The sequence below is a fragment of the Erigeron canadensis genome, chromosome 4 (assembly GCF_010389155.1).
Source record: "Erigeron canadensis isolate Cc75 chromosome 4, C_canadensis_v1, whole genome shotgun sequence".
Lineage (NCBI taxonomy): Eukaryota > Viridiplantae > Streptophyta > Magnoliopsida > Asterales > Asteraceae > Erigeron > Erigeron canadensis.
In genome coordinates this window covers 24,209,109-24,223,314 of record NC_057764.1, presented here as the reverse complement: position 1 = coordinate 24,223,314, position 14,206 = coordinate 24,209,109, and the positions used below count along the sequence as shown (strand labels likewise).

At 33.5% G+C, this 14,206-nt stretch overlaps 1 protein-coding gene across 1 annotated transcript; it reads left to right on the top strand.

Annotated features, from left to right (window-relative positions):
- The first annotated feature begins 4,674 nt into the window (after window positions 1-4,674).
- On the top strand, window positions 4,675-9,678 carry LOC122595724. The gene is made up of 5 exons (XM_043768153.1): window positions 4,675-5,070; window positions 5,933-6,352; window positions 6,964-7,056; window positions 8,576-8,715; window positions 9,089-9,678. The coding sequence occupies exons 1-5, from the start codon at window positions 4,711-4,713 to the stop codon at window positions 9,528-9,530; spliced, it is 1,455 nt and encodes a 484-aa protein (XP_043624088.1). The 5' UTR covers window positions 4,675-4,710; the 3' UTR covers window positions 9,531-9,678.
- The last annotated feature ends 4,528 nt before the right edge of the window (window positions 9,679-14,206 follow it).

Here is a 14,206-nt window from a genome sequence, read left to right as displayed (position 1 = left end):
GAATGAATTAGGAGAATAAATGATTTATGGGGGAGAGAAAAAAATGATTGGTTAAGATTTGAGAAGAGATAAAAGGTAATATAGTTATTTTATGTAATTATATAATATATAAAAGGAGCATTTTGAGAAAGTAAATGTTGAAACTTAAATTTAAACAGAACTTTTTGCTTTAGACAGAACTTTTTGCTTTATTAATATAGTATAAATAGTATAGATATAGATAGTATAGATATAATAATTTCTAATCTCCACCCTATTAAGAAATGAGTTTGAACGGTTAAATGAGTTTCAATCATATATTTTTGACTTATTTATATACAAATTGATATCATCATCTAACAGTAAGGTCTTGTTTTTTTTATTAATAAACTTAATAGTTAAGAACTTAATATTATTCGGTTAAATTTTATGTTTCTATCTTGACTTAAACAAAAAAAATAATCGTCAATTACTTATATTAAACTTAATACACACAGACATTCCTTAATGCATTCAGCCACTTAATACACTAAGCACTTAATGAATAAAAAAAGAATGAGCCCTTAGTCAATAACACCTTTGACACGGAATCAATATACCAAGATATAAGTTCCAGAACAAACTAAAACAAACAGCAAGAAGAAGAAGAAATGAAATCGATGAATGCTTATGGAACCTTCTTGAACAACCAACTACCTTTTCATCCATCATCATCATCTTTGATCTGAAACATTATTACCAAGTGAATATCTTTTTTGTTTGCTTATTTTTGTTATATATCACATGTTGTACAAATATGCATGATTAATTTTTTTCACATATATTGCGAGTCTCTTGGGGATTATGAAGATGACAATGAGGGTCATGAGTTCGAAGCAACCAAGTCTCTTCAGGTTGATTGATGGAAGAATTAATGGCGTCTGTAAAAATCAAAGGGATGGTGTGTGACATTGCATTTGCAGTTGTGTTTGGGTTTGAAGTTTCTATGTTTTGGAAATGTGATACTATATTTGAACCATAGTTGTTAAACTCGTACGAGTCACGAGTCGACTCGTACGAGTCGAGTCAAAACAAAAGGAAAACGAGGCGACTCGATGGAATGACTCGTTTTACTCCAGACTCGTAACATGACTCGTGTTTTGTGGTGCGAGTCGGTCCGAGTCACGAGTCACAAAATAATTCTTAAATTTTTTTTTTATTTTTTATTTTTTTTAAATATAACTCTTTTATATGCTTTTAAATTTACTTTGATTTTAATAGTATTTTTATTTTTAGCTTATCATATTAATAAATTACAATATTTTTACAATAAATAATTACACATAATTATAAAAATATACATTTTCAAATATCCTGACTCTTACGATTCGAGTCACGTTTCGAATCACGAGCCGAAAAATCATATTTCGAGTCGAGTCGAGATTTACGAGTCGACAACTATGATTTGAATTCTTGCTTTTGAAAAGGGAAGTGATTTTTACACGGAATAAGTTGATTCTTGTACGGAATTTTTAAACAAATAGACTATATTGCCCTTATCCATTATTTTTCATCTATCTTCTTCTCTTTTTTTTTTCTTTTTAACCAACACAACTAATATATTCAGAAACCATTAGTCCTCCATTTTCTTCCTTGGATGTTTCTGATATCCTATTCGGTAACTTTACTTCCACATCCATCCACACGTATTAACAAAAAGAAGACCATAAGCTATTAATCCCACAAACTTTAAATTCATTTATCCGATTTAACACACCATACTCATTCACGATCCGAAGGGGCTAGTATTTCGTTCTTATTTATCACTTACAAAATAAAGTCTCATTTTTCTGAAATATTATTCTCTAAAAAGAGATTTGAAGGAAATTGAAATCACAATGTCAAACTCGAGATCGAATTGAAGTTGATAATAATAGATATTATTGTGATTCATTGATTTGATGGTTATGAAATAGTTTATAAGTTACATGTTAACGGGGAATGTGATGGACATGTAAATCCATATTTAATTGTTGATAAGTCATGTATGGAAGATCAGCGAGAAACAAACTCGAATAGCATTTTTAGGTAAACTGAACATAAGGGTAAAACTGTCTATTTATTTAAATTTCAGTGGATAAATAGTTTTATTAAGTGTAAAAATCAGCCCCCTTTTGAAAACTATGTTGTTGTGATTATTGGCTTTTGGGTTTTTTGTGTTTTGAATGAGTTCCAAACACTTTTTCTGATCATAATCATCGAGGTCGTGCATCGCATTGGGCTACACTCTAGTATATATAATATATATATATATATATAGGGGGACTATCAAATAAGAACAGTTTTAAAATAAGAACGGTGAGAATACCTTAAAATCATCATTTTGATGCATTAAAAGTCCATAAAACTAACATAGTGCATAACTAATTATCATTATTTAAGTGTTTAACAACACATCGATTCATCAAAATCGAAAAACTCACGTTTTTTGTTGGATGCATCATTTTGATGAATATACATCCAATATGGATGCACAAAACAAAAAACATTATTATTTCGATTTTAACGAATGAATGTGTTGTTAAACCCTTAAATAATGATAATTAGTTATGCAATATGTTAGTTTTATGGACTTTTAATGCATCAAAATGATGTTTTTAAGGTGTTCTCACCGTTCTTATTTTAAGAGTGTTCTCACCGGAGTGTTACCCTATATATATATATATATATATATATATGAGTATCGCACTTAAAGATGAGCTTAGATATACGAAGTACACTAAATAAGGGAATGACTTCCTAGACCTTGGAAGCCTTTAACGAGTGGAAAAGTATAATTTAGAGTTACAAAATTAAATAAATGGTGGGTTTTAGATTAATCATGGTATTGAAGATGTTTTAGGAAATTAGTTATTAACAAGCATTTCTATGCAAGCTTTGAGAGAAAAACAAAACTCTCGTTATAAAAGTTTAAAAACATTAAGCTAAAAACCAAATTTTGGAAAAAGTAAAGAAAATGAAACTTTAGTAACAAATATTTAAAACAAAAACATATGTGCTAAAAAATATTAAAAAAATGAAAAAAAAAAAAGAAAATAAAACCTTCGGAGTGAGACTTAAAAAAATCGACGTTATAAGACAAAAAGTACAAAAAATTTTAATTTTTGTATCAAAAGTTGAAAAACCTGTTATGTGTTAAAAACCAAAGAAAATGAAACTTTGGTGGATAAAGTTAAAAAAACTCAAAGTTATTTGTAAAAAAAGGAGGGAAGATGAAATTTTGGCGGCAAAAGTTTAAAAACCAAAAGTTATGTGGTAAAAAAACAAAACTTCGTGGCAAAATTTAAAAGAACAAAAACTGTAAAACAAAGCTTTCGTGACAAAAGTTGAAAAATCAAAAGTTATGTCGCAAAAAGTAAAACGGGGAAAAGTAAAAAACAACGTTCCCGTGGCGAAGTTTAAAAAGTAAAAGTTACATGGTAAAAATAAACAAAATAAAAAACTTAATGTGGCAAAAAGTAAATTTAAGAAACCAAAAGTTATGTGCTAAAAAGTAAATAAAATGAAACTTTCGTAACAAAAGTCAAAACACTTAAACTTGAAAATAAACTCCGTTATATACTTTTTTGTTATTATTGTTAGTTATCCAAGCTACAACTAACAGACGTTAAGTCCTTTAATTATTTTTGGTTGTGCAATACAAACTTGTACCATCTGCATAGAAGATGGTACTATTAGCTACATACCACCCACTCACATACCAAACTTTCTTTTAGTGTATATATATATATATATGTGTGTGGGAAAATGGAATATAAGGTTGTCCGACACCTAAGCTTAGGTGTGAAACCCCTCACATACTAATATTTTATTATTTCTTGTTTAATGAATAAATGCATGGGTCTCCATGATTTTTATGGATTAAAAAAAACAATATGTAAATGTTCCACATCTAAAAGTTCTTCTTTATAACGCTAATATTGACTAGTCATTTTAAAGTGTGAGTCTGTTGTAGTGAGAACTCTAATGTTAATGAGGTACATAGATGACTCGTTTAAAAAGGAAACGATATTTGTAACATTTATATTGATAGTTTTATCAAACTCATGTAATATACATGTTATATATAATGATAGATGTATCAAAATTAATGATATTAATATCACCTCTCGTTTTAAATGGACCGTCTATTGCTAGTTTGCCACTTCCTTTTTTTCTAAATACACCTTTTTAATATATAATAATTATTATACACAAAATATACCTATATAATGCATAATAAAAGGTGTATTTATAAAAATATAAAAATAGATACTCATCTATACTCTCTTATAATAATTATTATTTTCTCTCTCATAAAAGTGTTAGATATAAAATTAACATTTTACCTTTATTAAATTAATTTACATCATCAATCTCTAATCTTCTAAAATATTCCCACTACCACTTTACATCAATTACATTAAATCAATTACTTACACCCACCACCAACATCAGTTCGTCACCGCCACGATCGCTGTCACCATCACCAGTCGTCGCCACTATCAACCTGCCGTCGCATCGCGTGGGTACAATTTTATTTTATTAGTTTATTTAATTGAATAAAAAAAACATACTCGTATTTTGTAAAAATCGGTTAAAAACATGAAATTGATACAAGTGATTGGGGGTCTTTTCCAAAAAAGAGCAAAAGCTAAAACAATATCCAAGCAGCAAAAATTCCAAAACTAACAAGAACAAGAAGAAGAAGAAATGCAATCGCTGGATGTTTATAGAACCTTCTGGAACAATCAACTACCGTTTCATCCATCATCATCATTAACAACAATCCGGCATCCATATACACGTGTTTACTGCAAAAGCATAAACCGCCGGAACGCGAAATTCACGGCGGCGAAGGCGAAAGGGAAGGATAACGTGTGGAGTATCGATAATGATGCTGTGAATGGAAACAGAGGCGGAGATAGAGTGAAAAAAGGCGATAGACGGCGGACGAAAGTTCGAAATTCGACTGCGAAAAGACGGAGAGGGAAAGTTAGTGGGAGTGATGATGGAGTAGTTTTGGTTTCTGGTCCTATGTTGATTGAAACTGAAAATGTGTTGCAAACTCAGGTAGTAAATTGTATTAATATTATTTTTTTTTAATTATTGTTTTAATTTCTATTATTATTATTTTTCAATTTTAATTTTTGATTTAATGTGAGTATGTGATAGTGATTTTGTGTTTTAAGTATATATCTGGTTTGAATTTGAGATGATAGTGTACAGGATTATGTCATTTAAGCTAGTTAGTTAGGACCTGTTAGTTGAACACAGACTAGGATATTCTACTTTCTGTGGTTTTAGGAAATACGAGCGTAATCGGAGCATATATATTGGTTTTGTATTGTTAGGGTAAATGCCTTTTCATAAGAAAACCAAATTTGAGTTTAAAACAGAGAAGGTAGAATGAAAATTGTTCAGGTTTAATTTGAGATTTAGGGAAGGGTTAAAATAATTGTTAAGTTGAGGTCTATATAGAATTGGAATCGCTTCGTTCCTTTGAGTACTAAGAAAAGGTTCGTCTTGGTTAAGTAGCTGTTGTTAGCCTTCTTGAAAGGAAGTGGAAGTGATACAAGAACTTTGACAGTTTGACTTGTTTTGTTCTTAATGGCAAATGATAATTGACAACATGAAGGTTGGTTAGTGTTGAGTTACGGCTTACTTTTGAGTGTTGACATGTGCTAAAGCTGTCCCTTTTTAGTTACAAATATATTATGGTATTGTAAGTTTGATGGTAGGCTTCATCTAATCATCTTACAGCATATTTTATGCTTTCATTGTGGAGCTTGTTTCCCTTATCCCTGCTTGACTACTGTGTGTTTGTCTGTGTGTGTGACATCTGATTTTTTGAAATGGTTGAAGTTAAGTTATGTAGACAGAGTGAGAAACCTTATATGTTGACTTGTATCATGATATCGTTTTCATATTTTAGGAGCCTGTAATTATGCCGGTATGGAACACGTTTTCAAGTAGTGTTAGTGGCATATGGAAGGGAGCGGGAGCAGTGTTCTCACCTATCACTGCTCAGATGGAACCCATTGAGGTTGGAAGAAACAACGAGCATCAATTTGACTGCTACACTCTTTCCCGTATTGAGGCAGTACCATCAACAAATAGAGGGGAAGCATCTCACATTCAGAGGACAGTGAATTGGGTGACCTTGAATCCTTATGGTGAAAATAAGGAGTTGCAGAACAAAAATAAAGAGGATGAATCTTTATCCACCATAGAAACACTTGATGGAAGGAGGAAAAACCATGTACTGCCAAAGTTTGAGTCTTTTGACTTTGAAAAGAGTGATGTGATGGAAGAAGATCTTATGGGTATGGAGCCTGGTCTTGTCTTTTTTGAGGTAATGTTAGTTCAGCTTTTATCATCCCTCTCACTTGTCATTCTATTACAAATGAAAACATCTGCTGGTATGGTAGTGGAAGGATGACACTCACAAGCGCATGTGTGATGCTTAAAATTAAGGTTGAGACATACAAAATTTGTCTCATTTTCGTGGTTAAATTAACTCTTTTTGCATTGTTAGAAGATTCTGCTTTTTGCCTTCATGGTGAACTTTTGACTACCTTATTCAATAGGTTACCGTTCAATGTAATAAAGTTAAATTATAAAACAAAAATAACAAGATAATTCTTTAAGATTTATGAATTATCATGTGTCCATGTTCTCTCTAACATCTCTCATCAAGTTATTTTTTTGCTCAAATAGAACGTAAATAGTCACTACTTAGAGTTACAGAATGACAGCATAATCCATATTATGAAGATGCTTTTGGATATTTATGCCAAAGGTTGATGGGGTGGCTAGATTGGTGTCTCCCAATTTTTGAAGTAAAGGGTACTAGTTTTAGGTCTGAAGATCAAGCCTTGGGTCTCATGCCCTTAAAAACTACCTACCTTTTTACGATTCGTTTACCTTTGTTCACTATCACTCACCACACGTGCTGTTATGTAGGATGGCTCTTACTCAAGGGGTCCAGTTGACATACCTGTTGGAGAAGTTAATGATTCCAATTACTTCTTATCCCCAACGTTCAAGTTTGAGCAAGTAAGTTTGTTTCAGTGGTTATCTCATCCAGTCTATATCATGGTTTATGTCGCTCTTAATGTATTGTACGTTGCAACTTGCATCATTCGCAGGGGTGCTTAAAAACTGGTTTGGACCTAAAAACCTAAAACTGGACCAAATCTTCTTAGATTTTAAATTGCATTTGGTTGTTGGTTATCAGCTTGACTTGAAGTTGAAAGCGAGTTTATAATTGGTTTTCTTTTTGATTTTTCAAGTGAAGGTTCTCAAACTGAACCAAACTGAGAATTGTATATTATGTAATATGTTAGAATGTATTAAATTACTATGATCTTTTTAAGTCTAACTCAAACCAATAACCTTCAAAATCTGTCTTTAGTATATGATAATCATAGTTAAACTGTTAACTTTTGGTGGGATAACCTTGTTTTTACATACAGGAGTGGTATGCATCATATAGAACAAAGAAAATACGTGACATTCAATATTAGTCCACATTTAATCTTACATGATGATCTTACTGTTTCTTTCGTATTGAATGTAACATATTTTTGTAGTTTTAGGAAACATGAATGTATGTGTTGGTGAGTGAAATTAAAAAGACATGTTGTAATTATGAACTTCGGGTTAATTAAAAGATTTTGGACCAGTAAGGAGGTAGTAAGAATATGTAGAGGAGGTCAAATGGTTTGTAAAAAATATCTAATAAAGTTATGGGACTAGAAGTATAGATAAGCATAAACTGCTGGAGTTAGGCTCTGTGGCCAATAAATAAAAAGAGAAGAGAGCAGCTACAGGATGTGGACCACTGGACCTTATATTTTAAAGACTAAGCTCACATGTTTGACCACTTCACCTATATTCATTTCCGCTACCAAAATTAACTCATATGAGGTCATAGGATATAGCTTTAATGCCCCCTCAATTTTGTGATCAAATTTAGCTTGATATATGCCCGTAGTCGATCACTAAGCGTTCCTCTGAAAGGAGCTGCTAACGGCCACTGGTTAGCTAACTTCAGGGTCCTTTTGATTTCTGATTACCCGTTCTTGGCTTCACATAATAGCTATCTCCAACGATATCAAGACCACTTAAATTTAGTTGCTATGTTTATGTATGTTCTTGGCATAGTAGAGCACTAGAGCTGTTACAAAAGGCCGGGCTTGCTTGTATAATGGTTGAAAACAGGTACCTTTTGGCATGTGTTGAAAGTGGTCAAATTGAGTTTTGCTGACTTGACACAGTTTTTCTTAAATTTGTTATAAATAGCAAGTGTCTCACAACTCCAATATGATTATAAAATGTATGTTTATTCAGTACTTATCTAATCTGTTGATTAAGATGATTCAATCTTTATCTATTAAGAGTAGAGTGTGGGCACCTGCCGACCTGTTTGACTCATTTATTTTCTAGCTGAATTTTGTATTTTACCCATTAGAGATAGGTTAGCATTTAGCAGACGTGCGATTTTGTTTTAAAGACGTCTCTTTATATTGATTATAGAGAGGTAAGCTCCGTGTCTCACTCTTCCATTGCTTAGTGTTTGGTTAAAGGTTGCCACAAGAGATTGCGCATTGTTCATACCATAGAGTTCAGTGATGGGGGTTCAGATATCCAGATCATGAGGGTCGCTGTTTATGAAGAGCAATGGGTCAGTACTGCTAGTCTCCCTGACAAGAGGTATCATTAAGTTCATGTACTTCAGTTACTATCAGTGATGTGTCCTTACAGTTTTTTTTTTTTTTTTTGGTTGTAGTTACTTGTTTAAAATCTTAATTTAATACTCTAGTCTTCCTATCTGATGAACCTCCCTTGTCTCTGTGCACCATTTTAAATTACTGATGATTCATATCATTCTGTTCTTTTTTCCCTCATGATGTAGTTGTCTTAATCATATTTAGTGGTCGAAATTTGAAAAACAGACAAGAAAGTGTTTGCAGGCCAACTCAACCTGTCCCTGACATTTCAAGCTGTTACTTAACTTGTCTAATTTACTACTTTTACAACATGGGATTACTGCTAACTCTTGTTTGATCATTTACAATGAAAACAGTGACGTGGACTTCGATGTGAAGCCGTTTTCTCAGAGAAGAAGAGTCCGGCCATCAGAATTGGCCGGATCATGGAAGGTGTTTGAGACGAGCGCCACACCAATCTACGGCGAGGAGACAGTTAGAGAGGAAAACAATGATCCTCCATATGTATATCTTTGCACAGAGACATTGAAGAAAAGAAGTTTGCCTGAGAGTGCAGTCTACTTTGGGGAGGAAGAGGTGCTAGACATGGTAGATATCACAATACTTTGGTTGCCTGGTGGTGTGACAGCTTATGTTGATGTTGGTAAGGACGGGGTCTTGTGTATCGGTGTCGGGTGGTATTCTGATGAAGGAATCAATCTTGTTATGGAACGGGATTATGGAACTGATGGGAAGCTTAAGGAGGTTCGATCCAAAACTGAAGTCAAGAGAAGGTGGTCTGATCCACCTGCATTCTAAGGTCTATTATGTACAAATGAAAATAAGTTTGCGGGAAGATGCAAAGTTCTACTAAAAAAAGCGGGTGAAAGTTAAATGTTCTGTTAATTTAACATGCAATTTTTATGTAAAGTTTTTAGTTAGCAATTTTGACTCATTTACTTGTTAACCAGATTGATTCAGGTTATGCTTCATTTTTAACGTAAAATGAAAAAATAGCTAAAACGGACCTGGTAATATGTGGTGAACAAATCACACTGGTTGATAGCTTCTCAATGTGTAATTTTCAAACTGCCATTTCTTTTCGTTTGAACGGATTAAGATAATGGGTCAAAATATCTTTTCGTTTTTCAATGTGTCAAGAAAGGTTCAGGCAGGTTTACTCGACACATTTCTCCCCTTTTTGTTTCATAAGTGATTCATATGTTAAGTATGGACTGGCAACACTAAGCAAATAACTCTATTTTTTCAGTAATGCAATTCAAAAGGTTGATTTGTAAACGCTTGAATATACTTCGAACAAGCTAAAGCCTAGTTTACCTTTACTAAAGTACTTACCTTACCCACCAACTGATACCATGTTGTACTTGTGCTCAAAAGCTAAGCTTGTAGACATGAAAGCTTGGTAGCATCACCTAGGGACCTAATGATGCTACAATTGTCTTTTGATAGAGTGTGTTCTTTTTTTTTTTTTTTTTTTTTTTATTATTATTATTATTAGAATTATGCAAGTTCCTATTATTTTATCCAAGAATCGGCAACAATCTATACTCCCTTAATAAGCAAACTACCCCACCCCTCTTTTAACACCTCTACCTTTAAAATGTCTTTTATGCCCTCCTAATTTACACTAACCTATTTTTTATCCATCACGCTCATTACACACACATACGTCATCCGATTTTCGATTTCCTCTCCCTCTCCCCTTCTCTGATTTTCTCCCCCATAAACACCATCTACCGCCGCAATCCACCTTCTATGTACGCTATCCCCCCCATAAACACCATCCACCACCGCCCCAAAAACCACCATCAAACCACCATCCACCGCCGCCGGCTTATTTTTTTTTCTTTTTCATCGCCGCCGCCCCACAAACCACCGGCGTTTTCTTCTTATTCCCCGTTGCATCGCGCGGGTACAACGCTAGTATGATTATATGAAAGTACAGAGACTGACCTATGCCAATGGTCGCCATTTCAATACCCCTATATATAATTGAACTAGTATGGTGCCCGCGCGTTGCGGCGGCTAAACGGTGATTACAATACAAAGCATGCGAGATGAGACGACGAAAATAATTGCAAACCAAACCGTAAAAATTACCATTATATATCAAGACCAAACAAAATAAACATAAAAGTTTATTAATTGGAATAATCCGTAAAGAAACATACTTTATTTAAATACTCACAATAACTATACCCATGATATGATATATGACTTAATATAACCACTGAGTTGACGCCTTGGCTACACTCATAATCATATCTGCAAATCTTTGGCATACAACTTACATGGTGACACCTTCAAGAAAGTCCTTATCATTCAAAGAACCTCATAAGTTTTTACATGGTGAGCATCTTTACTATCCTAAAACATAAAAATAGATAGACAAATCTATGTATATCTTTACTTCAACGCATATAAAAATTAATGACCCCCTTATTTTTAAAATATATAAAAATTACATTTACATCAATTATCTAGACCACTCGCGACGGCCACCACCATATCGCCTTTGCCACTGCCACCGCCGCATTGCCGGACAACTGCGCTAGTTCCAATTCGTTAACAAATCAAAAGTTAAAGATAAATATATATCTGTTAACTAATCTTTTTAAAGAAGATAACAACAAATTTGGTAAATAAAACTTGCAGAACGTAAACTTAAATTTCAAGTGATGTGCATGCAAGAATTTAGTAACAAAACCAAAAAAATAAAAGATAATATACCTCACTATCATGAACAGGGACGAAGCCAGTATATTTTTTGTGAGCGGTCAAATTTAAAAGTAATTTATTATATATAAGATCCATCTTCGGGGGGGGGGGGGGGGGGGGGTTAAAAAAAATGGACCCTCACCTGTAATTAGAAAAAAATGGACTCCTAAAAGAATTTCGTTAATGATCGGAGTTGAGAAGACCGAGTTTAGCACAGGTGAGTGCTAGTTATGGAAATATCTATCTTTTACATGAATATTGGTCTTTGCAATTTTGGAACCATGATGTACAATTTAGCTTCCAACTTTACCCCTCAAGTAACCTTTAACTTAGGAGAATCTTCACCCTTTTTCAAACTCCTTTTTCAACTTTATTAAAAACTAAAACTCAAACTTTTTTCTCTACCAATAGAGAATTTATCTCAAAAATAATGTTTCTAACATAAGTAATGTACTTCCAAAGAAGAAACTTATGACAACGACGATGACATTTGTTGTAATATTTATTTATTTATTTCAAATATACCTCTAAATAATTACATTGTATCAAAAATGGAATGGGGGCAGTTGCCCCCACTACCCTCATTGTAGAACCGTCCATGATCATGAAGCCAGATAAACTATAGGTGTACATGTCGTCCAATGTTTTCGGAAACGAGGCTAGTTCCGACAATGTGAATAAGCAATGAAGATTTAAGCTGCAAACAGTTACAAATAGTTATTCCATAAAGCTAAAGGATATTGTATCTTGACATGGAAGAAAATATAGTCAGCCAGCTTTGTAACTTAAGGGCCTGGAACTTTATCTTGCAATAATTATATCTAGACATCAAAGAAAATATAGCCAGATAGCTTTGTATCTTAAGGGCCTTGAACTTTATCTTGACAATAACTAAAAAAATTATTCCTTACCAAGCAGACATGTACATACCATTAGTTCTTAGCACATCCAAGGTAAACTACCGGGTAGATAAAATTGCCACGCTTCATGTTACGAAAAGCTTTTTTAGTTTTATTAAACATCATTATTTAACCAATTTGTTTAGGTGACTTGATTAAAACTTCGGTGGGAAGCCCGACAACAGCACCATGTGTTCTCACCGGTTTCTATCTAAAGAGCATTTCATACAAAAACTTAAAAGTAGGTCTTCACATAGTATACAAAATCAATCGAAGAAATAAAGCTAATAGGTAACAATTCCTATTCCTTACTAAACAAACAATTTATCACAAATCACACTCATCCAACATTAGTTTGGATATGTTGTCCCATAAGGGGAATAAGGTACGACACTATGACTGCTGTTTCTATTAGTTTCAGAGAAGCATCCATCGTGTGTGATCATAGCATACCCACTAAACAAATCACTTTAAAAGGTATAAACAGATAATGTTTCAAAACTGGAAACATAGATAACTGAAATAGCAAATACCTTTGCATCGTCTCTGGATCCAAGATCGAACTGCTTCATAACTCAGCATTTAGGTCGACCAGTCTTGACTGCATAACAACATGTAAAAGAACGATAAGTGGCATCCAAATAACAATAATATGAAGTGTGACCAAATAGTACTTCATGCATACATATACACACATATTGATCCTTTTCGGCTCGTTGGAAGTGTGATTGTTCCCCCACTTCACCGCAAATTATTGTCTGTCTCATGAACATCCTAAATATGCTTGATCCACGCCAGCCCTCCCCTGAAGAAAGTGTAGAACCGTGGGGTGATATACAACGTAACTTCATTTTTTCACTTATCCACCAACGCTCATCCTGATACATCTATCTTGTACCTGTCCATCAACATTTAAAAAGTATAAAAATAAGACTGCAAAAATCAAATACTGAGTAGTATCCTATATATTTACTTTATACCCATAAGTACATTGACCTTTGATGTTAGATTTCTTGAATTCATTTGTAATCTAATTACCCAATCCTGTTTTATACAAGTGATGATCCATCTAGTCGTCTACATTAGTGTATATATATATCTTGTAATGTAATTTTTAATATATAAAATCACCAAAATTAGTAAAAAATAAAATACCGTAGGGTCTGGTCGATGCTACACCATATCCGCTCAAGATCGCTCCTTATTTCATTCCACACTTGAATAGGATAAAACTCTTAAATTTTAAAAATAGCAAAATCATAAAATAATCAAATATTTGATAGGATATATGGATGTAATCATGTATATATATAAACTTGTGTATCGAAGAACATGTTTATAACCCATATTTTTAATCAACAAATCGGACGATGAGAAATGGATGATGAAGTTTCCCGATGAAAAAAGGGAACGATATGCGGTGGTCGACCGCCGAGAAGAAAGATGGTGGCGGTTGTGAATTGTGATGAAGGGCGGCGGTGGAGATGGAGGGCAGCAATGGAGATGATGGAGAGCGGCAGTGGAGATCTGATGGAAGGTCGATGGGTGATGGAGGGAGGCGGTGGAGCGATGGGTAATTAGACAGATTGACAGAATGGAAAAGATAGATTTTATGCATAGGGAGGGGTATTTTGGAAAGTGAAATTATGCTTAATTTCTTAATTCCAATACCCTTTATAAGGGTTTATAGATGGTCGCACATTCACATAGATTGCATATATACCTCAGGAAAAACACACTCTTTGATGGCCCATATTCAACATCTAGCCCATATCCCACATTGCATTAGCCTCTTTGATGGGATTGCATATCTAAAAAGGACGAGTAGCATCCAAAATTGAACTATCACGAGAACAA

What these genes read in the sequence shown, in the direction of transcription:
- LOC122595724 (XM_043768153.1), top strand. Translation starts at nt 4,711, where the DNA reads ATGCAATCGCTGGATGTTTATAGAACCTTCTGGAACAATCAACTACCG. An exon ending in CTGGTCTTGTCTTTTTTGAG is followed by an intron (nt 6,353 to 6,963) that starts GTAATGTTAGTT and finishes GCTGTTATGTAG; the next exon opens with GATGGCTCTTACTCAAGGGG. An exon ending in GCTAGTCTCCCTGACAAGAG is followed by an intron (nt 8,716 to 9,088) that starts GTATCATTAAGT and finishes CAATGAAAACAG; the next exon opens with TGACGTGGACTTCGATGTGA.